Raw genomic sequence first — 26,266 nt, forward strand, 5'->3', positions numbered from 1 at the left:
TGAGATCAGACAGGAATTTCATCATTTCCTGCCACAGGAAACGTTTCTGTCCATTTTAAAATTAAGCAAATTTATGAATTTCAGATTGATGCTACTTTGATCGGAATTGGTTCGGGAATTTGATCGTCTATACGGCATAAATTTTTTGTGCGATCGATGATGCGGGCGCACCGGTCCAATCGGTGTCAACTATTTTTCCCAGACTCTGATTGGCCGGCAATTTTCCGCAATTTCCCTAAAATCGAAGGAAAACCTCTCATCGAAACGCCTTTTTCATGATTGCCGAACCAATAACAAATCCATTGATATATTACACATAATGAGTTCCTGCAAATTTAACTAACTTATATAAAGCCATCAAAATTCAATATTGTGATCCCATAACCTCATTCTTTCCATTGTTGGAATGTGCTAAATCGCTAATAAATCTAGTAATCTACACCTGGAACTGGAAGTCCTGGAACACATGAACAGGTAATTTTCTGTTAAAATCTCGCCCTGCAATTCAAAACTATAATTGTTTTGTTTTGTTTCTTACTTTTCATTAGTTCTAAGAAATTTCACATGCAGCACCTATTTATCGTTGCCAGCAGAAATATTGTGTTATTGGTCTGCTGTGCACTACATGCCTCTTCCTTCCTTCTTGTTGGTATCCAGAACAAGATTTTGAGCGCTCCGTAACTTTTCCGAAGTGTCTCGCAATTGCACTGCAGAAACTGCCTCTAATAACTTGAAATTTATCAAACTCATAATTTCTTTGTTTCTGTCACATCTTCTCAATAAAGACGTCTTTGCGCCTTTCAAGTTTTTCGTGCACGAAAAAAGTCCTAGGTCTGTAGAAGCATCACCATGTTTTGAATCCAAGCTTTTTTTGCCTTGAAATAATCATTTGTAATTTGTGACGTAAGTTCGAAACCCTACAAGTGAGCTATCCAGTGTGCAGAAGAGAAATTCAGTGACTGGGAATCTTTACCAATTGGACGTATTTCTACCAAACAGACCTACGTTGAGGTGAGAAATATGGGATGTGCTCTAGAAATCTGCATAAGAAGCAATGTAAAAGTGTGCGTGATTCCTTTTGAAGAATTGGAAAAGCGGGATATTGCATTCTATCAAACAGACCTATGTGCAACTGAATGCGGGATATATGAGCCGCGGGGATGGCAAGAGAGCCTTGTGGACAGGGCTCATGAGTTAAAGCGCACCGACAACGACGATGATGTTGCGTCCCCTCTTTTTCATTGCCGCTGACGTCACTGGCGCTTTATATTCCCCATTCATTCTTATGGCCCGATCACTAACGAGCACATCCCATATTTCTCACTTCCACATAGGTCTGTTTGGTAGAAATACGTCCAATTTAGGATGAGTAATTGGTGATTTTGACGTCTAGCCCACGTCAAATACAAATAGTTTCTATTCAATGCTGACTCAACTTGTAGATCACCAAACTCGCATTCAAAATCGGTAAAATCTCAAGCTGAGAAGTGATGTTATGTTATCTTTCGACTTCGACACTGAAAAGTTAATTCAACATTGGCCCTTACCTTACCAGACCATTCACTTTTTCTATTCAAAATAACCCTATTAAGCTCATAGATCCTTGTAAAACTATCTTATTTGTCCCAAATATAGATGGGGTTCGTCAAAGTTGCAACTGATATTGGAAGTGCTAATGGCGATGTAATGGAACTGCCGCTAGAAGGCGATCAAACTCTGTCACTCACCACACTCACAGCCTCGTTTCCGGAGGCCTGTGGACTGAAGTATAAAAGCTCCTCAGGATTCACAAGAGGAATTAGGTGTGTAAATGGCTGTTTTTATCCGCCAAGCACTGATGGCTGGGGGAGTGCAGTGTATCTTTGCATTTTCAAAGCCAGTGAAGGTACGTCTCATTCACATCACTTTTATATGATAAAGGTCCGCTATTTACTTGGCTTCTTTTGTCATTGATCCTATTCCTAATGAAACCAACTTTATTCTGTTCTCATTCCTATCATTTATTGCTGATCGTCCTGGAAAAATTATGCTCCACCTGCCAGTAGAACAGACTCATCGTATGTTAGTACCAAAGCCAAGTATTGCTTATTTCACCACTCATCAATGGTTCCATCTGACTACTTGTATTATAACCAGTTTAATGGTGCTGGTTCAGACCTAATCAGAGATTGACATTCGTCTCAAAGTATGGTGAGTCTGTTCGACCAGGAGTTTTCATTAGACCAATCAATTTAGACCGAGAGTAACCGAGTTTAACGATGAAAATATGCTACTAAATTTTCAAAGTGGCTGTTACAGAATCAAACTGAAGAAAGTGCTTTCCTCTCTTTTGATGGACATCGACGATGTCTGAACGTATGTAGGGTCGGGTGTGGAGAAAGTTCTTCACCCTCACATTTTTTAAGGCACCCTGAGCACTTTTTGAGGTCGCTGTCACATTGTTGTCCACATAAAACTTGCACCTTTCACTGTTTCCTTCCCATTAAAGAACGCCCACAACTACTTTTTTTCCATATGACAGTGCATTACACAGTGGCCTTTGATAAAAGCTGTGATCTTAGCTGGTTTATGCCACATTCTCTTCGCTTTCTGCAAAACCACCACTTTCTCCACCACTGTCAAGGGTCTCTAGCATCAATTTTTTTATCTTCATTTTCTGAAAGAACAAAGAAAATTAGGTTTCTGGCAAATTTTTAAAATCATTTTTTAGTTAGAAATCGCCCAGAAACCTGTAGTTAAAACCGTGAAGTATTTGACCCGTTTGAAGTGATATTTTTGCCACCCTCTGATGATATAGGTAGACATGCAAAATGACAAATGCTTATTTGCTTTGGAATACCGAAACCACCATGAATCTACACCATCTTGACTGGAATTTTGGTTACCTTTTTTACAAATGCTGTTTTGAACTTTTTGATGTCTTATCAAATTTTTAAAACTGAAAATGACTGTGTAAAACTCTGAACAAATTTTGTGTTACTGACCTTTAACTAATGCGTATCTCTCACAACACTACTTAAATGTGCCGGGTACCCTGACCAACCGATGAACTGATTTTTAAAAAAAATCATGCATTTTAACGGTATGGAAACTATGTATAATTATGGCAAATCAACTCAATGGAATACGAATTTATACTCTAGAAGTCCCCCCCCCCCTCTCCTTCCCTTTGGGTCCTCTGGGTACTTGGGAGGGGGAGGGAGGTTTGGTTTAACTTCTGTCACTCCTCATATGCCTGGAAAAAGTGGTTTGTTGTCTTAAAAATGATACTAAAAAAAATTTCAATGAAAGAAGCAACAAAATGAGTGTACACAGACTCAAGGAGACTCGCATTAGCGCTGCTCTACAGTCAGCTACCCCCATTTACAACTCGATGTAATTTCAGGAGGATTCATTGTAATTTGGGCGGAAACATTTTGTTCTCTTGGTTATTTGCCGCGGAAGGCTCCAATTTGTGGGGGCCATGATGCCTTAAACAAGGCCCCTTTTGAGTCATAGATTTTAAAAGTAGTTGCCGCCATAAAGATCCAGATTAGGAACCAACCATAGTTTTTATAGAAAGTTACACAGAAGTATTTCTAAAGGATAGACTGAAGCTCTAGCTAATGACCGCCGAATTCGACGGAGAGGGATCAGCCAGTTTTAACCATGTTTGCGAAGAACCGTTTGTTATTAAATTAACTTGGTCATTAATTTCTTTCTGTTTTCAGGTTCTCCTTCACTTACACCACTGACCACTAAGAGGGCTAACCCCTTCCAGTCGATGTACGGATCAAAAAATGAATGGATAGTAAAGAAAAATAAAACCGAAGCCATGCTATCTTCTGCCTCTGCAGCGGGACCAAGTGATACTGTTACAAAAAAAAAGAATGAGATAAAAAATTTTACTCGAGATTTTGTCCTTCTTCAGAATTGTACGATCCCGAAAACTCCTCTCTCTGACAATGCATTTGATGCTCTTGGAGCAGAAGGCCTCGTTTTTAGAGGCATAAAATTCACCACTGCTATGTCCGATGTGGATGTAGTGAAACAAATTAACAAAGCTCTAGAGGCATCTAAACTCGGAAAGAGTATCGATTTCACTCTTATTAACACGAAATTAAAAAAAATGGACCACTTTCATGTTGCCAAAAATGTCGCTTTATTAGATGGGCAGTTTCTTTTTGAGCGGACATCATTAAAATACTTTATATACATTGTTCCAAAGCAAAACTTATTCGACGAAGACAACTCCAGCAAATCTTTTTCTGACAGCGATTCATCTGATCGTGGTGTATTCATGTCGGTACCAAAGAAAAAGTTCACCAAAACATCAAAAACAGCACAGAAGAAGAATCTGAATGGATCTGGTTCCGATGACACAAACCTCACAGGAGAGATAATTCAGTGTTATAGAAGCAATGCCCAAAACACTCAACGCACCTTCGTGAAAGTAAACCGCCAAGAAAAGGTTTTGCCAACTCTCATTTCAATAATATCAGATAAAGAATTTATATTTACAGCAAAACCATCAGTATCTTTCATATCAGAATGTGGTGTGGGTTTCGGTCCTACAAAAGCACTATGCAGCAAAGCTCTAAATGAAATAAGAGTATCTGACTTCTTAGAAGGCGGTGATTACCTGAAGACGTTTATAAGATGTGAGCCTATGCTTGAGGAATTTGAAAAATACGGAAAAATCTGTGCGTGGAGTATCATGCACAGTGGCATAACGCCTGCCTTTTTTAACAGAGTTTTTGTGGAAATTCTTTTACGAGGTTCTGAAGAAGCACTTAAAATGAACCTAACGCTTGCAGATGTGGCTAACAGTTCTATCAGACAAGAATTACAAGTTGTCATGGAGGCAGAGGATGTGGCCTCAATCAATTCTGCAATGGCGGATTCCTTGCTTTTCCAGTACATTAGAACCTACACTAGAGTGACACGTGCCAACTTCGAGGAAGAACGAACCATTGCTGTGAAAGGTAAATTACTCCGTTTTCATTGCACGACCTTGCCGTAGGTGTATCAGAGGAATTGTCGGGGGACGGGGCTTTGTCCTTGTCTTATCCACTGGAACCAATAGAAAGCTATCGAATCACCCCTAAGGTGGAGAGAACGAGAAGTTTTTTCGAACTCCAACATGTCCAGTCGAAATTTTTACATGGATGGGTGACGTATGGAAAGGCTGAAAAAGGAAAAAAATACGAACATTTATTTTAGCCTCTGCCAGTTGCCTAAAATTTAGGATATTGGGGTAAAATGCAAATTTTTTCCTTTTTTTTCAAGCTGAATCATAGCTCAGAACTATCTGAAATTTGACTCAACACAGTAGGCGGATGGTTTCAAAACGGCCCCCAACATTGCCACTCCTAACATCGATTTTCTTCATTTTCAAGATGCCACCAAAAGCCCAAAACTAAGTTCTCCAATTTTTTTCTTCAGAACAAATTTTGATATAGCAAATTGAGTACACGACCCTGTAGGGACAACCTCTCGGTTTTTCCCAAAATCCCTACTTTTCTAATTTGGCCCCTGCAAGTCGCTTAAAGTTTTGAACTTGTAGGTAAAAATCGATATTTCAGCATCCATTTTCAATGCAGCTAAATTTCAGTAAAAGTGGCCGAAAGTCCCATTTTAACATCCAAAGTTACTTAGTTAAACAACGCTGAATAATGCCTGAGAATTTTCTAATCCCAACAGAACATTTTTAGATGGGCGCCATGTTGCCATTTTTTAGCCTTGAAATATAGCAATATTTTTTTTATTATTTCTTTTTTAAAAAACATGATATAAGTTTCAAAATGTGAGATTGTGTAATATAATGCGCCTACTTTCATCTAATTATAACTTCAAAACTCTATGAAACTTCTGAAAGTAATAAAAGTTGTCACTTAGTCCAATTGCTGAAAATTGGCAGTGTGCATACTTTTGCGAACTTCATTGAGTTTTGAAGTTTTTTAAAACTTTACGACACTGGCGGAGCCTAACAAAAATTTGGATATTTTTTTTTCCTTTTTAACCAATTTCCTACCTCAAATATACACCAAAAAAAAATTTGGCCACCAACCACTGTGGAAAGCGTCCACGGTGTAACATCATACCATGTACTTTGCATGACAGAGTGATGCTGCTCCTAACGTTGTTGAATAGTGGAAAACATATTACCTGTTTTTAGTGGGCAAACTTAAAGCTCATTTTTATTGATTTATGGTAGTTCACCAAACTTGAGCAAACACACTTCTAGATCTGCTTTTAATAAACGAAATATAATGGGCTGAGCTGCTTAGTTAGAGATTAAAGAGCAAACACACAGTGATGTTACTGTTTAGGCAGGAGGGGTTGAATATCTAAACAGCCAATACCTATTATATTTTCTGTATGATTAATGTGTGCAAATTTGTTTCTTTCATGTCACAGCTGCGTTACAGCACTGCTGTGTGAAAAGGATTGCGGATGGAGTCAAAGCTTTTGGCAAAGGATTTAATCAATATAATCTATTGACGTTTCTTAAAGCTCAGCCAGAAGCAGCCAAAGATATATTTTGTCAGAAAATAGAGAAGATTTACTCAAAAGAAATGTTGCTTTATCAGTTTCATATTAGCAATGATGATAGAAAAACACAAGTTTACAAATTTCTTGTAACATACTTGGAAAAAGCAGAAGGTAAGTTTTTTGTACAATGCAAGCAGTGCAAGTGTTTTGTGCAGTTTTTTGTACAATTATGAGGTAATTATAGATGAATCAAAGGACCCTGAGAACCAGCCAGGTTTTGGTAAAATTTTTGAAAAAATTGAAGCTTTGTCTGTTCAGATAAAACTGTATCTCCGATTTCTGCTACTAACTTTATCTGAAAATACCGAAGATGCACAAGGCTGGTCTACTTAAATTTTCTTTTTAAAATTGGTAGATACGCCATTCGTAATTTTGAAAGTTGAAACTTGTTCTTTTGGAAATGGTAGGAAGTGTACTTACAGCCATCTGATTTTAAGGACTGCAATTGCAAAGTTATGGGATTGCAGATAAGATGAGTCACGGATAGTTTTATTGCTTTTGGAAAACAATGGGCGTTAATGATATGAGTGTTTTCTCTTTTTTATGGGAAGCCATTTATACTGATGTTAAGAGGCACAAGTGCATTAACCAATTTCAATCGATGACGAGAAATCAACACCCCTTTTAAGTGGGCAATTCTACCTTAATGGCGGTCAACAACTTCTTAGAGAGCATATTGAGAGGCTTTATAGATGGATATTTTGGTCAGTGTAAGTAACAATGGACACTTAAATCAATGTTGATCAATATCGATAGCTGTTTATCATACGATCCTTGCGCAGTGCACATCTCTGCCCAAAAGAACCTCTAAGATAAAGCGTTGTTCCTGCAATGTGTGTTGTGTGAAATATGAGTTTAGCAAAGGTTTTTTTACCAGTTTCCTTATATATTTTTGTAACAAAATCTTTCATCCGCCATTTAATTGTGCCAGTGTGTTGAGTTACCTTTGTTTCTGTTTCTGGTTTCTTGCTTTTCTTCAACATTTTTCTTATAATAATTAATCGTTCATTTTCTCTTTGTGTTTACAGGTCCGGCACCAAGATTTTCCCTCAACAATATACTGGAAAGTATCACAGGGCATGTGACTATCCCGCCTTTAGGATATGGAGAGTGTAAGCCTACCATCCAGGTTACAGATACAGAATCTGTTCGTATCAGGGAGTGCTTCAACCGTCAGGAACTTCCTAGGTCAGCAGATGATTACGACATCTTTGAAATGACCTTCAATATTGCTCTTCAAGATGTAAGTTATACCGAAGTCTAATAAAGGATAGGCTAACAGGAGTATTGCCCATTTAATGGGCCTTTTACAAAATTTCGCTAGAGCAAAAATAAGAGTTGTCTTTTATAGAAAATGTCTCAAAAAGCGTGATGAGCGCATTGGCCAAGTCTGAAGTGCACTCCTAACTTTACAATCTGTGTAAAAGATTTGTGTTTTTTTTAACGCACTGCTTCAAAAACAATACTACAGGTTAACATTTTGTTAGAGGAGTCGTTCCATGCAACCCCTATGCCCTAGGATATACTACACAATATTCAACATGGCCGACACCAATCCACCAAAAACATGTAACGCGAAGAGATTCCAACATTTTTTTAACAACTAGCATGTTTTCATTCACATTTTCCTCGCGTTGATAAAGATCCGCCTTGATTGGCCTTCGTGTTCCTCTCTTTGCGCAACTATGTTGAGTAGTACGAAACATCCGAGTGTGCAAAGGTTGAATGGAACGACTCCTGCAACGAAATATTCACCTGTGCTGTAGTATAGCTTTTGAAGTGCGGAGCTTAAAAAAATGCATATTTCTTATGCGGATTGTGAAGTTAGGAAGAATTTCAGACTTTGCTGATGTGCTCATCATGATTTTTTGGCCGTTTTCCGTATGAAACAACACTCATTTTTGCTCTAGCAAAAGTTTGCAACAGGCCCATTGTGATTTTAACTTGCATTCAGTATTAGTACAAAGTATTAATTTGAAGATTTTGTTCCTTTATTCACTTTTTCCTTTTTCTTATTAAACATATTCGCACACAATTTTTGGGCACTAAATATAGCTTCTTTTATAATATTTGACCCATGTATTTATTGGCATTTTTTGTTTTCCTCTCACAAAGGCTCAAGAAGTTGAACTTTCGATGGCCGGACCTGTGGCAAAAATGCCAATTTTTTTTTTTACCTACTTCTCTTAAGTACCAATGTTTGTTACCTAGTTATTAGTACCCCTTTTTCTGGAATGCTTGTGCTTAACCAATGTATGTACTTAAGTATTACCAAATTTGTCTTTGCCATGGATTTACCAAATGTGTATTATGGCATACTTTTACGTAAGGTATGCCTTGTTCCTTTTTTAGCTTTAAAATGACTGATTATGTGTTGTTAAAATAAGTTACGCCCACCTAAGTGCTTTTATTCAGTCCATGTGGATAATTTGAGCTCTAAAGTGATATTTTACAAGGCTGCATTTACTCAGGCATCACCAAACGTGTCTTTGACCTGGGTTACCTAATATGTATTTTGACATAATGTTAGGTTAGGTATGCATTGTTTCTTTCTTACCTTTAAAATGACTGATGTTGTATTGTTACAATAATTTACTTCCACCTCAGTGGTGTTATTTAGTCAATTCCGACCATTTGAGCTGTGAAGTGAAAATTTATATGGCTGCATTTACTCAGGCATTACCAAATGTGTTTTTGACATAATGTTAGGTTGGGTATGCATTGTTTCTTTCTTAGCTTTAAAATGACTGATGTTGTGTTGTTAAAATAATTTACTTCCACCTCAGTGGTGTTATTTAGTCGATTTCGACAATTTGAGCTGTGAAGTGAAAATTTATGGGGCTACGTTTACTCAGGTATTAACAAATGTGGTTTTACCATGGATTTACCATGTGTGTATTTTGGTGTGAACTAAGGTTCAATATGCATCATGCCTTTTTGACCTTTCAAATAACTAATGTTGTGTTGTTAGAAGGATTATTATTATTATGGAGGTCCACTAGTATGGCATATTATTTGCAACTTGTAAACACACCAATTTTCTACCTCAACTTACATCTTCTTTTAGGTAAGGACAACCATCACATACGAATATGGTCCTGTTTAAGATTTATATTAAGTTTCTCATTATATACTCTCATAGTATGTATTCATTTGTATGAGGATTTGTTCATTCATACTCAGAAACATATAACCGTCTTGTCTCATTAAACCTTCATCGTAGATTTTCAATAAAATAATTTTTTCTAAAAAAAGGAAAATAATTTTTTTGATTCTCAAATCGCAAATTCATAATTCCTTTTAGGCACCTTTCCTTTGACATAATTACATTCTGACCAATTACAGACCAATTAATCTGACAATACAATTCTACCCCTTGGTATTGTTTTAATTAATATAGTAAATAATTTTTCTTTAAGCTTCACCTTGTGGTTCAATACATTTTATTTAAATTTGGGCACTGAAAGTATTTTTTTGGTCCAAACTTTTTGGTATATGTAGTTCACAGATAGAATTACTAAAATTAATTAAGTTTTAAAAGAAAATCTAGTACTTATTATCATTTTTGAAGATTACTGAATCAGAAATAAATTCATTAGATATTTGATTGGGAAACAATCATGTAGAAATTCCGATTTGCTGTGGTGAGAAAAATGGAGAATTACCAAAATAACTTACAAAATAATAATTTATTAAAGAAAATAAAAAATGAGATGAACAAAAATGCGCGATCTCAAACATTTAAAATTTAGGAAAAGAATGAGATATGATGATTTTGTGCAATGCTATATAAATGATAGAATAATGACAAAAAGAAAAACACAAATAAATACTTGATAAGAAAAAGTTAACAGAAGGTAACTCCATTGATAAGCATGTTAGATCAGGTAAAAGAACTTTCTCATATAAAAATATGTAACGCATACCTATGCTATGTTAATCATACATAGCGTTTCATATTTTCATGTAAGAAAGTTAAAATTTCCTACATTTTGAGGATCCAAAGAATAAGTTCAAAATTCGAGGTTTTCAAGTTCGAGTTCGATTCGGATATCCAGAAAAATATTCAAGATTTTCAAATATTCACCCGGCTCTAAAAACAACACAATAAAAACTCTTTTGGCACCAAAATATTTTCCTTGACAATATTTAGTACCTTAATTCTGCAAGCATCGTAACACCAGGAACTGTACAAAGAAATTGGTTAACATTCATTCTTATTCTGCTGCTTTTAAGCATGCCCATTTTTAGAAACAGAGAAACTGGCGTTGACCACAGGTACAGGGATTTACTTTGAGTAAAATAAAATAACTTCCTCATGGGTGCCCTTTTGTTACAATCAGAACTTTCTGAACATATGAGGGTAAAGCCGCGGAATTACAAATTTTCAGCCTCCACGGCACTTCCGGAAATAAGTTTCTTTCAACCAAGACATATATGTTTCTTGGTAATTTAAATTTGCTTTTGCTATTCTTCCTTTCAAACACTAAATTTTAAAAGGCAGGGTGTAGACAATTTTTTTTGAATTTTGACTTTTATAACGAACTTGTGCTTGTGAATGGCAAGATTTGAGAAGAACTCGCTCAAGAGCGTGAAAATTGCCATTTTTTGTTAATTGATTGTAAGAACACTGCAATTTTTGCACTGATGCTACTTGGGCACTATCACCTGGGCCAAGCCAAGCAGGTGAAAACGCCCCTGACTCAAGCTCCATCAACCACTCAGACTCGTTTCTTTTCTTATTTTTGTAAGGCGAAAATAATTACTATCACCACAAAAAAAATTGGTGGCAGCAGTATCCTTATTATATGCATAGAGTTTTTCGTCCTAAAAGCATTTTCTCAAATCATTTGAATAAAATAATATTCACTCTCAGAGAAAGAAAAGGGAACATATCTGTTAATTTTGCTCATCACACCTATGATAAAAACCCTGAAGAACTAGACTGCTTAAGGTCCAGCCTCTTCAGAGGAAATTATTTGGAACAAGTTGACGATGAATTCTGTTCGCTCAAAATATTGCCGTTTTACTAAAAAAAAGTAGAAACTCGGGTCTTTACAAAATTTGCATTTTAACGCAAAATGACAATTTTACGGGTAGACACATCTAACCTGGAAAGAAAATTTTGAAGTTGCAATGGGTCAGTTGCGTTGGTCACAGAATCGTGTTTTGATGCTTGATTCTTGTAGATAAGCTAAAAATAATAAGCTCTGTCCAAACAGCAACTTTCAACGTTCAATCTTAACCGAGATATGGCACTTTGAAAAGTTGAGTTTTGACGTCATCCACCACGGTTGACACTCTTTGTTTCTTCCATCTTGCTTTCATCCGAGTTTCACATTTAGTAACAAGCGCAAATGTGCATCACACTGACTGATGAAAGCAAGGTGGAAGAAACCAAGGGTGTCACTACCGCGGTGGATGATGTCATAAATCGAATTCTTCAAAGGGCGATATCTCAGTTAATATTGAACGTAGAAAGTTGCTGTTTGGACAAATCTTATTATTTTTAGCTAATCTACAAGAATCAAGCATCAAAACACGAGTCTGTGACCAGCGCAACTGACCCATTAAAAAGGAAGGAAAATCAGGATTATCATACAATGATCAAAGAGATATGATCTTTATTCTCATACTTCTAATACTCTATATACTTGGGATCGCCATTTGAAAATTTCTGCTTGAGTGTAGATACAACTAGCCATTGAAACTGCCTCTTCCTGGTTAAAGTAGAGGCATCCAAATGCTTCAAAGTAGAGTGACTACCAACTTATGGAACGATTACAAAAAAGACATTAGCCGACTGCAGGGAGAAAGATGATTGTTTCACCCGCACATCACTGGTCACCTTCCAAATTGAGCAGGGTACTAAATTACAGTTGGCAAACACGATAATGCCTCCAATTCCTCACAGTCTATTTGGTTATCTACATATGTAGCATGGAACTTCAAAGCAATTTTAAAGGTCTTTACTTTGACCTCGGAGCAGTGACTTAAGAGTGATTTTAAGTGTTGAGGGAGAAAAAAGACTTGTATCTCTGAAGAACATAAAACTGGCACAGATTTGAACCAACACCTCTCCCCCTCCCTCTTTCACGATTGTGTGAGGGTGAGAACAACTTGTGCACTTACACATACACTTTTTTTCTAATTTAGACAGATAATGAAGTCATGATGAGTAAATAAAAATATATGTAGCGGTAAATTGGATTATTTTGGGCTATCATATGGACAAGAGATCACTAGACTTAAGCTCTTTTTAAAGCACAGTCAGTCATCTCTAAGCTTTTCATGTCTCTGCTGAGAATTGATGAGAGGCAAACAAAAAAGTAGGTTCCAACTTTCCAGGAATATAAAAAAGAATTATAAAAAAATATGCTCATTGGGCTATCAAAGAGTCACGAATTGCGTTGACTAATTCCAAGTAGAGATTTATGCCACTGTTCCCGTCATCTTCGAGCGGATCAGGAATGACAGTTCGTGCAAACTCGTGCCTCTCCATATTCAATGTCTCTTCTTCAAGATCCTCTGGTTCAGGCACTGGATGACACAGGACAGTTTCAGGGGTGCCATACTTCTCTGTAAAAAACATAGCGCTGGGGGTTTTACAGTGTGCACTTCTCATGCTGTGCACATTCCAAATAGAAACAAAGTCATCCAAGCTTTTTTGTATGCGTGGTAAATAGATGTAGTGTAAAGCAAAAAGTTCAACTGGATCACCAGTATCCAAAATGCCTTCATTTTCAATACTTTTAAAAAGGTCTTTAAAGGGTTTTGTTACATCATTTACTTCCCCCCAAAAGCGCTCAATGCGTACATTTTTTGTGGAGGGTCCCGTAAAAACTGACTGTTGGCGATCCAGCGCTTGCCCATTTACCTCCATGAATTCAGCAAATTTGACGTTTTCTGTACCCTCATCTATTCGGAGGAAGCGAGGTAAGCCATATTTCAGAGCCGCTTCATAAAACACTTTGAAAGGTGTCGTCGCTCTCTTATTGTTTGCAGCGTAGAGGTAGATAGGGTAGCGACTGTGTCCATCTACACATCCGTGTATGTAAACACCAAACATCTTTGGTTTTTCATTCCCGTCGGCATGCCTAAAACACAAAAAAAGACTTCAAATGACAAAACAGAGGTGTTCACAGAAACTTCATTGACATATCTGGCCAACTGCCATAGTTTCTTTACCCCATGAAGCACATTACTGACAATGAGTTCTATATTATATATGTGTTGAAGGGCCAAACATCTCTGACAAGGATTTTTAAATTTTCAATATGCATTACACAACCTGCTTTGTTTCCTTGACTCGGCTAATTAGATCAGGCCATGTTACTATCATAAAAATTTTTGTGAACTATCTTGATGACCCCTTGTGAAGGAGATTGATTAGTTAATTTGATAAATAAAAATAGAATATGCATCTTCAATTAAATCCCTTGTTAAACTTTTACTTACTTAACTTCTCCTGCATAAACCCACTCAAAACTGGAATATAACTAAGGAGTGGAACCTTTTCATTGCAAAGAACACGAGAACAACTCTAATCTTCTCCTTTTGAATTTAGGATAATTAAGTTAGTTATTATTACCTCTAATTCTAAGTACTCATGACCATTAATATGCATTGCTAAATTCTGAGGTTTTGATTTCTTCCGTTATGGTAACTTTTAGGCTGAGCCATAACAAACATTATAAATGGCTGATTAAGTCATGGTCTTTTTTGCATGGCATAGAAAATGGACTGCTCAAAAAAAGGAGTTAAAACCTAATTATTACTAGCCGTTCTGGACGCGCTTCGCGCGTCCGTCACGCCTAGCCAAGGGGCTGCGCCCCCTGGACCCCCGGTCACTCGCTTCGCAAGCCATTTTTCTGATTAGTTGGACATTAGATCACTATGTTGTATACATTTTGGAGGCTCTCAAGACAAAAATGATTTTGTCACAGAACCTTGTTGCCGGAGTGTGCCATCACTTGCACATTAATAAATATGTGGAGATGAGGCAATGATGGGGACCGATCATTTCTTCAAAAATGCATTTGACTGGGACGTTAGTCCCATCGGGTGGAGGACATTGACGACCGTGGATGCCCCTCCGCGATTTGACTTGCTGAAGTAGCAAAAGTTTATCTTTCCTCCTAAGAAGATTATCGGTGAAGTGGGGATCTAAAAGTTGCTCAACGATAGTATAGTTCAAGTTCTGAATAGCTATGAGCCGATTTGTGTTTTTTTTATAGTTTCATTGCATATAAAGGAGGGGTATCGTTAAGGGCCTTTTTTGGCCCCACTCTAAAATTCCTCAAATCCGCGATTTTTTGGTCATTGAAGGTCTATATTTTACGGAATGCACAATGGTTTTGTCATTTCCGGTCTATTTCGGGGTCTACCACTGGCCTAAACATGGGTCTGAAGGCCAATTTTGGCGAAAAATGCGGGTTTTTCAGCATTCGACGCGCTGTTTCGTAACGATCCCTTCGGAGGACAAAAAAATCCTTCAAGTATGTTCATTAGGGATGTAAGAGAGTCACTTTGGCCAATTTTTGTCGATGTCAAACTTTGCGCTCATAGTTAAAAAAAACTTTTTAGAATTTTTCTTGTTTTTCATCATTATTTAAACTGGCTTAAAAAAGGCGACTCATCTTACACCAGAATTAAACTTTTTTGGCAGAAAATGGTCGTGGGTGGTCAAAACCTTCCTCTAAGAACTTTTTCCGATTTAAAGCCCCCCAAAAAAGCCGGTGTTGCCATATTTCATTGCCTAAAATCATAGAAAACCGAGTACTTATTTCAGTATTTGGGAGCTATTTCTCGTCGAGCTCATTCAGAAAAGTCCATAAACCTTCATTTTTCATATGTTATGGCCAAATAACCAGTAATTACATACATTTATCTAACTACAGAACCTCCCATCGCGGCACGGTGTTGCCACATCATCGGGGAAAAATCGAGAAAAATCCACGTTTCCCTGGATTTGAGCCATTTTTTCGGATTATGCGGATGGAATAAAGTTGAAAGACTTAAATTGCAGTATTCAGAGATGCAAGTGGATCATACCTTGTGCCGGTATTCATTATTTTAATATATTGCGCTTATAGACAACCTATATTCTTACGATTTCTAGGCACGATATTTGCGCAAGAGGATGCGACTTTCAAACATTGGCCGTGATCTGAAGTCCGAAAGAAAGTAAGCCATGTGTCAGAATCGCGAGTCCTCAATGCTGAATTTTTACCCGCCCTGACAACCACCACCATCCCCCCTCCCTCCCCCAGCCCTCTTATCGGCAGTCTTATCGACCGGCCTCTGATCGACGTACATCGTACAATCATATGTCTTCTAAAGGAAATAATATTAAGCATCCTAAATCTCACACATATCGTAATTCATCCTCCATGTGCTTTGTGCCTCTACTAAGTATGCAAATTGAGAAAAAAAATCAGGAAGTAGAATTCTGAACAATCGCTGCCGATAAGAGGGCTGGGGGAGGGAGGGGGATGGTGGTGGTTGTCAGGGCGGGTAAAAATTCAGCATTGAGGACTCGCGATTCTGACACATGGCTTACTTTCTTTCGGACTTCAGATCACGGCCAATGTTTGAAAGTCGCATCCTCTTGCGCAAATATCGTGCCTAGAAATCGTAAGAATATAGGTTGTCTATAAGCGCAATATATTAAAATAATGAATACCGGCACAAGGTATGATCCACTTGCATCTCTGAATACTGCAATTTAAGTCTTTCAACTTTATTCCATCCGCATAATCCGAAAAAATGGCTCAAATCCAGGGAAACGTGGATTTTTCTCGATTTTTCCCCGATGATGTGGCAACACCGTGCCGCGATGGGAGGTTCTGTAGTTAGATAAATGTATGTAATTACTGGTTATTTGGCCATAACATATGAAAAATGAAGGTTTATGGACTTTTCTGAATGAGCTCGACGAGAAATAGCCCCCAAATACTGAAATAAGTACTCGGTTTTCTATGATTTTAGGCAATGAAATATGGCAACACCGGCTTTTTTGGGGGGCTTTAAATCGGAAAAAGTTCTTAGAGGAAGGTTTTGACCACCCACGACCATTTTCTGCCAAAAAAGTTTAATTCTGGTGTAAGATGAGTCGCCTTTTTTAAGCCAGTTTAAATAATGATGAAAAACAAGAAAAATTCTAAAAAGTTTTTTTTAACTATGAGCGCAAAGTTTGACATCGACAAAAATTGGCCAAAGTGACTCTCTTACATCCCTAATGAACATACTTGAAGGATTTTTTTGTCCTCCGAAGGGATCGTTACGAAACAGCGCGTCGAATGCTGAAAAACCCGCATTTTTCGCCAAAATTGGCCTTCAGACCCATGTTTAGGCCAGTGGTAGACCCCGAAATAGACCGGAAATGACAAAACCATTGTGCATTCCGTAAAATATAGACCTTCAATGACCAAAAAATCGCGGAGTTGAGGAATTTTAGGGTGGGGCCAAAAAAGGCCCTTAACGATACCCCTCCTTTCTCTGATGTTTTTGTGTTATTCTCTGTGATTGCATAAGTAGTTATATCCTCATTTCATTTCCTTTTCCTTTCATTTTTTTTCTCTTTTGTAGCATCTGTTTCCATTTACAATTATTATTTTAAAATAGCTTTCCTCTAGTATGAATTTGATGCTTCGAATGGAACCAATTTGTATTTTAATGACATTTCCAACTACATCATGGGTTTTCCCAGGAAGGTAGCCTCTCGTCCCTCTCGGACTCCACTGTTGCCAGATAAGTTGCTTTTTCAGCACTTTTCCCAATTCAAATCCATGTAAAATATTCTCATTTATCGCACAATCTGGCAACCTTTCGAGTGAAATAGAAAAAGGTGGAATTGTCTGAAAGTCTGAATCCTTCGAAGTTTATATTAATGATATTTCTTTTTGCACTTGGTCTTCACACAAAACAACTTATAAAGAGGATGTCCCGAATTGCCCAGATTTCCTTCAGTATTAAAAATTAAAATTTATGGTGATTTTTGTCTGTAGCAATTTCCATTCTGATGGGTTAATTGGATAGCCAATTAGACCACTACTTTTGCCATCAATTACTTCTGAGGCTAGATATTGAGGCTAGTGACACCATCAAAGAATTTAGAAGCCAAATTTGAGGGCTAATGATACCTTTATAATGGCTTTTTAGGCCCAAGTTGGGAACGTTTGACATCATCAGTCCATTTCTGTCGGCTAGTGACATCATCAATGTTTGAGATGCCAGATTCGGGGGCTAATGACATCATCAAAGGCTTAATATGCCTTTCTCATTATGATCGTCTTCGAGAGCCCAATTTGAGGGTAAAATGTCATTGATGGTATCTTAAGCTCGAATTTTGGTCTGATGAAATTACTTGATTGTGAGTGATTTGTTTCCTTATAAAGGAGTCTCTGTTAAGTTCTGGAGGAGGGGCAGAGTTGTTTAAGGGAAAAAAAGGGGGTAATGGTAATTTTAGCAAAATAAGGTTCAATTGAAATGGTATGTTTAGGAACACTGGTGAGAGGCAGATAAAATGTCTGGGATGAATGGCTGGCTATTAATCTGACATCAAAACCGGTTTTTAGCTGACTTGCTTGCTAATTTCTTCTGTGAAAACAATGCATTACCGATTTTCTGAGATCCCATGGTTGCCAAACCAGAAAAGAAGAGGGAAAAAATTTTGCACCCTCTTGAACTGAAGAAAACATGGGAAAGACAGTTTATGTATCGATGCTCCTGAAATATTGAAAAACAGTGATACAGGGCTTACCATATCCACATAGCCCCTGGTACCCAATAAATTCCTCTTGGTATCTTTGGTATAAAATGTAGACTCCTAAGGGCAACACCTTCTGGATCCATTTCTCGGATACATTCCCTGATTCGTTGTCTAGCTATTTTAAAGCCACGTTGGAGAAGTGCAGCTGCCACATACAACTGAATAAGAAAAATTGAAAGAAGTCACATAAACACAATAGACTCACATGGGGTAGACCCAGCAACGCTGCCCTTGATCTGGAAGAAATTAAGCTCAATTGAAAGGTTATGAAAGTTCATTGGACACTTATTTCATTATTTTTCTAAGCATACCCCAGAAACCACCAAAAATTGAACAAAAAAATCGCCAGGAGAGGCTTTTGTTGGCCCGGAGATGATTCGCTGGAATGCCACCCCAAATGAAGATAAGCCCCTGTTAGTGGATGCACAGGTTCCTGTTTGCTGCGAGCGCAGCTGTCTCAATAATCTAAAAAAGCCTCTTCCTGCTGTCATTCCATCCAATTTTGAGAGATTTCTAGGGAATACCCATGAAACACATGGAATTAGGTGTCGAGTGAACTTTCATAACCTTTTGTTTGAGCTAAATTTCATACAAATTGAAGGCGACGTCAAAATATTCCAACATAAAATAAATTAAGAAAAAGTTAAGAAATGATCTTAAATTTCCATTGCCCAAGTCAGTTTAGAGATAGAGGTGATTTTTTTTAACGATTTAGGTTTTTTTTCTTTAAAAATAACTGGGCAAGGACTTGACTTACCATTCTTACGTTCTCAAACTATGGTGGCAATTTTAATCATCCCGTTAACACCGTCTATCCCAACCGCCAATTTCTGCTCACACTCACTGATGAGAGACAATGGTGCAAAAACAAACTTTCGCTCAAAATTGTAATGAGGAATGGATATTGAATCACTACACTGAAAGTTTAGGACCGAAAACAAAAAGAGTTGCACGGCAATCTGAGAATGTTAATGTAACCTTTAATAATCAGAGAATTTTGGTTGAAAGCTCTCCATTATTCAATACACGTTCAAAAATAGCATGAATGTAGTAGTATTAATTTACAGGATCAATTGCAGTTGCAGACAGACATTGGTCGTGGCAGTTAAATTGGTGCCCTTGTAATAGACTACACTAACACCACAAAATTGAAAAAGTTGAGGTACTCCTAAGTAAGTCAGTGGCTATTTCATCGAAAAATCTAAACTATAATACATCAATTAAATTAAACCTTTTCTTTTACAGGTTTCTAATTATACGACACACGGCCAGATTCACACTCTTGTCTCTCCTACAACAATCACATTTTGCCACCCCTTTTGACCTCTAGGTATTTCGAAAGTGACGAATTCCTTAATTGCTTTCAACATCCTACATATAAATTATTCATAGCACATTTTTTATTTACCTTAAAATTCAAGTACTAAAAATGATCAGGACCTTGTAGAGAAATAGCAGTGTGAATTGACTCGCCTGGTGTGTTAACAAAAAGGTTTGTTCAACAGGGGACCTTTTCTGTAAACTTTCCTTCTGTTTGGTCAAAATCTCTGTTTTCAGTTTTTCTGAACACCACAACTTTGGTAATATGGCCAATTCACCTCATCTTTTGATTCTTTTCATATTCGGCCAAAATAAGGAACCAGAGATTATTTTAGAAAATGGATCCTTCATCTGCGAATTAAGTATGACGTGGAAACCAAAAATCAGACAGAAATGATGTAAAAATACAAACAGTGCTTACCTCTCCGAAATGAGGATATTCGGTTTTTATATGTTGGATTTCTGTCCAAAGTTCTTCATCGCTTAATGGAACAGATAACGTTTGCTGTGCAGACATGTTCAAGCGAAGGCGAAAGAGTTCTCTTCGATCGACATTTAAATGCTGGGCGATCCGATACCACTTCATGCCTGTGCTTCTGAGAAACGTGATGGTTTCTGCCGTTTCATTGTCTGTTACCAAAAAATATGAATATGAGCATTACTACAAATTACTAGTAAAAAAACTTTTAAGCAAATAGAGATTGAATTGGTTAAGTTCTGTAATCTACAGTTCGGGGCTTATTGTCAAGCATGGAGAGAGACGTTCTTGTGGTGGAGTGGAATGTGAAATTCTCTAGTGCAGTCTGGGCAGGTTCTCTTGCGTCACAGCACAAGTCTCGAACTAGTTTCTCAGTCATTATCAGTAACATCTGTCAGAGCCACACTTGAGGACTGTCTATTTTGAGTGTGTATTCCTCCATTGCATCTACTAGCTACCTTGGCTAACAGCATACAAGAAATGAAGAGGTATGCCCTCTCAGATATGAAATCACCTTTGCACGCCATCAAGCTCAAGGTAATTCTAGGAAACTGACATGTCTGAATTGGTGGGGAACCTAGTTTTTTGGGGATTTCAAGTGTAAATAATGGTAGTATTCAGATAACAGTTGGACAGATTTATGCCAAAAGAGACGACATCATATTCAGAGTTGAAAGAGGTCTCCTTGTTGGAAAGTGTATGTTTCTTACGTCAACTCAACTAAGGTGTTCCTTTTCCTAAATTCAAGTTGCCAGAATTTAATTATGCCAAAAGTAACTGGAACGCCGTGGGTTCATAGCTTTGTCTAGAGCTCGCACATTGCATGTTGAGACAAACGTCAATCTCCGATCAGCTCTTAATTCCCACCACCCAACAGGTTAGTACGTGTAGTCAGGTGGGACCACTGGTGAGTGGTGACTTAAACAATACTTTGACGATTGTCTCAACATACGATGCGCCAGCTCTAAGTGATGAGGGTTGACTGGTAAACAAGGGATTTCTCATAGTGAAGGAGTAAACAAAAGATAATGCAGGTAAAACATGTATATGACGGATAAACATTGAAAGTAACCCCACTCAATGCATATCGAGTCTAGCTCTTCCAGAGTACACCTTTTGTTCATTAGAAAGGATGGGTCCGTTTTGGCATAAATCAACACCATCTGAGGCGTAAATGTGTACAGTTATAATCACTTACCGATTCCTCCATTTGCGGCAGCCATACCCATATGCAAGGTTCCACTGAAGGCCCGATGGGAATGGAAGGAGAAATCACAAAATACTCTTCAAAAAATTTCGCGACTCAGCAGTGCACGTTTTTTTAACAGAATTAAACAAAAAAATATTAAGTATTTTGAATACAGAGCAAGACCTGCGATCTACAGACACGACGGGACTTGAGGCATGGCATCGCATAGCTAGCAAAACAATGGAAAGAATGAGGTCAGAATGAGGTTATGGGATCACAATATTGAATTTTGATGGCTTTATATAAGTTAGTTAAATTTGCAGGAACTCATTATGTATAATACTAGGGGGCTACGCCCCCTGGCCGCTACGCGGCCCAACCCCCCCGAAGGCGCTCCGCGCCATCGATGGGCCGCTTCGCGGCCCTATTTTTACCCTCCTATTAGTATTAGTTTTATTTTTCCCCTAAAAAAATTCGATATGAGGTATACTTAATAGAATGAAATAATTTTTGGTTTTGATGAATAAAGAAAAAAAAATTTTTGAAGTAAAAAGGACGCGTTTTGGAATGACTGCTTGATGAAATATTACAGTAAAACAACGAACAGTTTAAATCAGGTAAATATTAAGTATCTCTGGAGTCGGGGATCGAACCCACACCTTGATCAATGAGGACACTTCCGACGTCGTAGACGACTCGGCCACCGCTTATCTTGAGATAACCGTCGGAAATCTTGTGTAGGTAAGTGTAGAGCTGATGCGCAGGCTACACACCTACTGCGCAACCTCCTCGACCACTGCGCATCCTCCCGCGCATAGCGGTAGCAGTCTCGGAGCACTCTGTAAATTCACTCACTTTTATAACGTGATTTTAAAAAAACCTGGGTCCTTTTTCCAAAATCTGATTAGAGCGGGCTCATCTAGAGCCTATTACCCGTCGATTTACGCAAAAATCATGGAAATCGGCCCAGTAGAATGCTCAAACGAACTATGACAAAACACATAAATTTACATTGTTTATATGGGAGAATTCGCAACTTTACCACGTAATATAAAAAAACCTGGGCCATATTTTGAAAATCTGAAAAGAGTTGGCTTATCTAAAGACAATTGCCCGTCGATAGCCGCAAAAATCATGAAAATCGGCCCGGTAGAACGCTGGAACTAAGCGTCACCAGTTTCGCAAAATTAGGAGGTCTTGGAGCTTATAGTATAGATATCAATGGATTTGTTATTGGTTCGGCAATCATGAAAAAGGCGTTTCGATGAGAGGTTTTCCTTCGATTTTAGGGAAATTGCGGAAAATTGCCGGCCAATCAGAGTCTGGGAAAAATAGTTGACACCGATTGGACCGGTGCGCCCGCATCATCGATCGCACAAAAAATTATGTTTTTCTGCCCAAACGGCGCGTCATAACGGACTTCTGAATTGGTTGATGCACGGATTTCTGTACTTTCGTCTTCATCAATATTAATGTAAATTGGGCTTTCACATGCACTGTCTGTCAAAACATAGTTATCTGGCACTAAAATAAAGTCTCTAACAAGACTCACCTCGTTTCTGGATTCATAATAGATTCGATAACCTTTGGTTGTTTCACCATAACCGAGAAATAGACCTTTCTGACTTTTTACATCTAATTTACGGCGCTTTTGTTTTGGAACATGAGTCCAGACTTCGGAACCAAAAGGTGCAATGAGTTTGTTGACGTCAAAAGGTTTGTCGTACCAGACTTCATACGGAGTTTTCCCAGGGAGTGAGCTGGTTCCCGTTCGGTTAATCACAAAAACCGCTGTATTAGCTGCTTCAGCCCAAAATTTCTTTCCGAGTTTCTTATCAGCCATCATAGTTCTTGCTGCTTCTACTATCGTCCTCATCTCTCGCTCCACTTTACCATTTTGTTCTGGCATGTAAGCGACTGTTGACTGATATACAACTCCATTTTCTTCAAGGAATTTCTGCATGCGGTTATTGTCAAACTCTCCACCATTATCTGCCCTAACTACTTTCACTGTCTTGTTGAACTGAGTCTGACAGAGCTTAAAAAATTTAATAAAATGATCGAATACCTCATCTTTGTGCTTCAAGAAGTAGACGTAACGAAAATGAGAGTAATCATCCTTCAATACAAGCATATATCTTGATCCCGCTATTGAATGGGTTTCCATGGGACCACACAAATCGGCATGAATAAGTTCACAAATTGCATGAGTTTGGGTCTTACTTGAATAAAACGGCTGACGATGGTGCTTTCCTTCGATACAGGCTTCACAGAAATTTGTTTCTTGACTGTCTTTCCAACTAATTCCATTTAACCGCAAAATTTTCTTCACGTGTTCAAAATTTTGATGACTTAATTTCTTATGCCACCAGACTAACGTGCGTTGAGAACTTGTAGTAGCAGATAGACAATTGATGCTGTACTTTACTGTAATTTATCCGAAAATTCATTTTGAAGAGTGTATCTTGACGAGTCGCAATCGCACAAACTTTTTGGGTTTTCTCTTCAATAAACCTTGCTTCATGGGCGTTTGAAATAAGGCTGAATCCTTTATCTAGTGATTTACCCTGTGAAAGTAGGTTCACTTTTAAATGTGGGATGTGGAGTACGTTGTTGATATCCATATCAACGTATCTTGTACCGTTGAAAGACTGCACTGAAACGGTACCTATTCCAATGGCTAAAATTTCAGAGCCATCACCTATCTTGATTCTTCTTTCTTCGGTAAGAGGAGTATAAGAGCTAAAATACTCACGATTTTTACACATATGTTCGGTCGCTCCACTGTCCAAGTAAAAGTTAGAGTCGGATTCCCATTCAGCCGCGCATAAAAACGCTAGACTGCTTCCACCATTATCATTATCGTTGCCGGAATTTTCTGTTTTAGCACCATTTTCTTTACTTTTGCGAAATCTACAATGTTTCCACAGATGTCCATAACGATGACAGAAATTACATTGGATACCTCCTCGCTGAGGTTTCTGATCACCCGCGTCACTATTCGAACGACTGTCGTTCATAGGATTTCCACTCTTTCCCGTATGGTTATCATTCCGACCGCCACGAGCTTGATTAAAACGACCACGACCACGATTATTATACGATTGTCGAGTATGACACTGATCCTTTTTGTGACCACGATTCCCGCATCGAAAGCATGTCAAGTTTGAAAAACTTTGTGCTACCAACGCCACAGCTTCTTCACCAGATTTCTGACGTTCTTCTTCCACAAGTAAACGCAAAGTGAGGTTATCTATTGTTTACTCTGCTACAGGTACTGACTCCCAGGCCGAGACAAAATGTTTGAATCGATCGGGAAGCGACATCAATACTTTCGTTATCACCATTTTATCAGGAATGGCTTCTTTCCACTGTTTTAATTCAGTGGAAAGGTTTTGAATCTTTGTTACGAATTCCATTACACTTCCGTCGAACTTAGCATTGAAAAATTGCTGCTGTAGTAGATGAACACTTACATTCGATTGGCGCTCATAAATGTTGACCAACTTGGCCCACATTTCACTCGCAGAATTGCACGATAAGATATGAGACAAAGGACCTTTCTCCATTCTAGTGACTAAAATTTCTTGGGCTCGAGCATCTTTCAACTTAAACATTTTAGCATCTTTCAATGCTTGAGTGACAGCTTCTCTAGAGGCTGCTACAGCTTCCGCCGTTCCAGTTAGTACCTCTTCCGGCACTACCAGCATTTTACTTTCTCCCGTCGTAATTTCAAATAGATCTTTCGCAGTTAACACAACCCGAGTCTGGAATTTCCAGAGATTCCAGTTCGTCTCGTCCAGCTTAAGGAACGACTGTACTAAAACTTTTGGCTGGCTTTCACTTTCCATGATCACGTTCTTTTATCACTTCTCGAACACGCGACACGGCTTCTTACAAAGAACAACTGAGACGAACGGCTTCGTAAAAACTACGCGATTTCCGTTTTCATTACGCGAGATTTTCGCAACTGAGGCCCATGACCTATTAAACTTTCGAAATAACACAACTCGATTTAGAGTTGATAAACTTTTATTGAGAGAAAAAGTAATCTTATAAAGGCGAACATGACTTATATTGACTTAGCAATGGCGACCAAGACCAATCCACACCATAGAGAAAAAAAAGGAGGTGTTTGCATTTCGGGCATCTTGGAATTTTTTGATGACTTGATGACGTAGGTGGGTACAGTGTGAAGGGGACGTCTCTGTACCCAGCTGTACCCACCTACGTCATCAAGTCATCAAAATATTCCAAGGATGCCCGAAATGCAAACACCTCCTTTTTTTTCTCTATGAATCCACACCATAGAGAAAAAAAAGGAGGTGTTTGCATTTCGGGCATCTTGGAATATTTTGATGACTTGATGACGTAGGTGGGTACAGCTGGGTACAGGGACGTCCCCTTCACACTGTACCCACCTACGTCATCAAGTCATCAAAAAATTCCAAGATGCCCGAAATGCAAACTCCTCCTTTTTTTTCTCTATGAATCCACACAGGTCAGTCCGTTGCCTACGATATCTCTTTCAGGGTTGATCTGACGCAAAATTTCATAAGAACCGTTTAGAAAGAGGATGAAATTTCACTTTAGAAAACTAACTAGTTCATTTGTGACATTGTCTAAATATCGAGGAAATGAATGCGTAATACCGAAAATCGTTACTCCACTCAGATTCAAACGGGCCGCTCGCGCAACTTCGGCCGATCGAGAGCGACTCTGATTGGTCCACGCAGCGACTGCCTCACTCATCGATGCACTGATGACCCGGAGATGCTTGTTGTTTTCGGTAAATATCTACTAGCTTGACGTCACAGAACTGACTAGTTACGGCCTCTCCATTCTCGTAGGCAACGGTCAGTCATTGCACTCATTGCGCCAAGGCGGATAAAGAATGGTGGTCGCATTTCGTACCCTCTGGACGTCACACGGTATCGGGTACATCGGGTACATGAGCTGGCCGAGGCTAGAG

General features: G+C 38.3%; 3 protein-coding genes across 5 annotated transcripts in view; 2 read left to right on the forward strand and 1 right to left on the reverse strand.

The window, feature by feature from the left end:
- The first annotated feature begins 145 nt into the window (after nucleotides 1-145).
- LOC109039695 (uncharacterized) lies at nucleotides 146-10,079 on the forward strand. The gene is made up of 5 exons (XM_072306441.1): nucleotides 146-474; nucleotides 1,636-1,885; nucleotides 3,711-4,964; nucleotides 6,400-6,645; nucleotides 7,563-10,079. The coding sequence occupies exons 2-5, from the start codon at nucleotides 1,636-1,638 to the stop codon at nucleotides 7,796-7,798; spliced, it is 1,986 nt and encodes a 661-aa protein (XP_072162542.1). The 5' UTR covers nucleotides 146-474; the 3' UTR covers nucleotides 7,799-10,079.
- Nucleotides 10,080-12,138: 2,059 nt separating this feature from the next.
- LOC109039696 (uncharacterized) lies at nucleotides 12,139-24,315 on the reverse strand. 2 transcript variants are annotated; one of them, XM_072306449.1, is made up of 5 exons: nucleotides 22,847-24,192; nucleotides 21,304-21,523; nucleotides 20,049-20,257; nucleotides 18,299-18,465; nucleotides 12,139-13,631 (listed from the first exon to the last, which is right to left on the reverse strand). In XM_072306449.1, the coding sequence occupies exons 2-5, from the start codon at nucleotides 21,332-21,334 to the stop codon at nucleotides 12,914-12,916; spliced, it is 1,125 nt and encodes a 374-aa protein (XP_072162550.1). In that variant the 5' UTR covers nucleotides 21,335-21,523; nucleotides 22,847-24,192; the 3' UTR covers nucleotides 12,139-12,913. The 2 variants fall into 2 exon arrangements, with proteins under 2 accessions (XP_072162550.1, XP_072162549.1); XM_072306448.1 differs by lacking the exon at nucleotides 21,304-21,523 and having other exon boundaries at nucleotides 24,050-24,315.
- Shab (Shaker cognate b) overlaps nucleotides 20,251-26,266 on the forward strand; it is a 327,591-nt gene continuing 321,575 nt past the window's right edge. For both annotated transcript variants that reach the window (XM_072306433.1, XM_072306436.1), the window contains exon 1: nucleotides 20,251-20,642. The gene's annotated coding sequence lies outside the window, so the exon portion shown is untranslated. The remainder of the gene's footprint in view (nucleotides 20,643-26,266) is intronic.

The sequence above is a fragment of the Bemisia tabaci genome, chromosome 1 (genome assembly GCF_918797505.1).
Source record: "Bemisia tabaci chromosome 1, PGI_BMITA_v3".
Lineage (NCBI taxonomy): Eukaryota > Metazoa > Arthropoda > Insecta > Hemiptera > Aleyrodidae > Bemisia > Bemisia tabaci.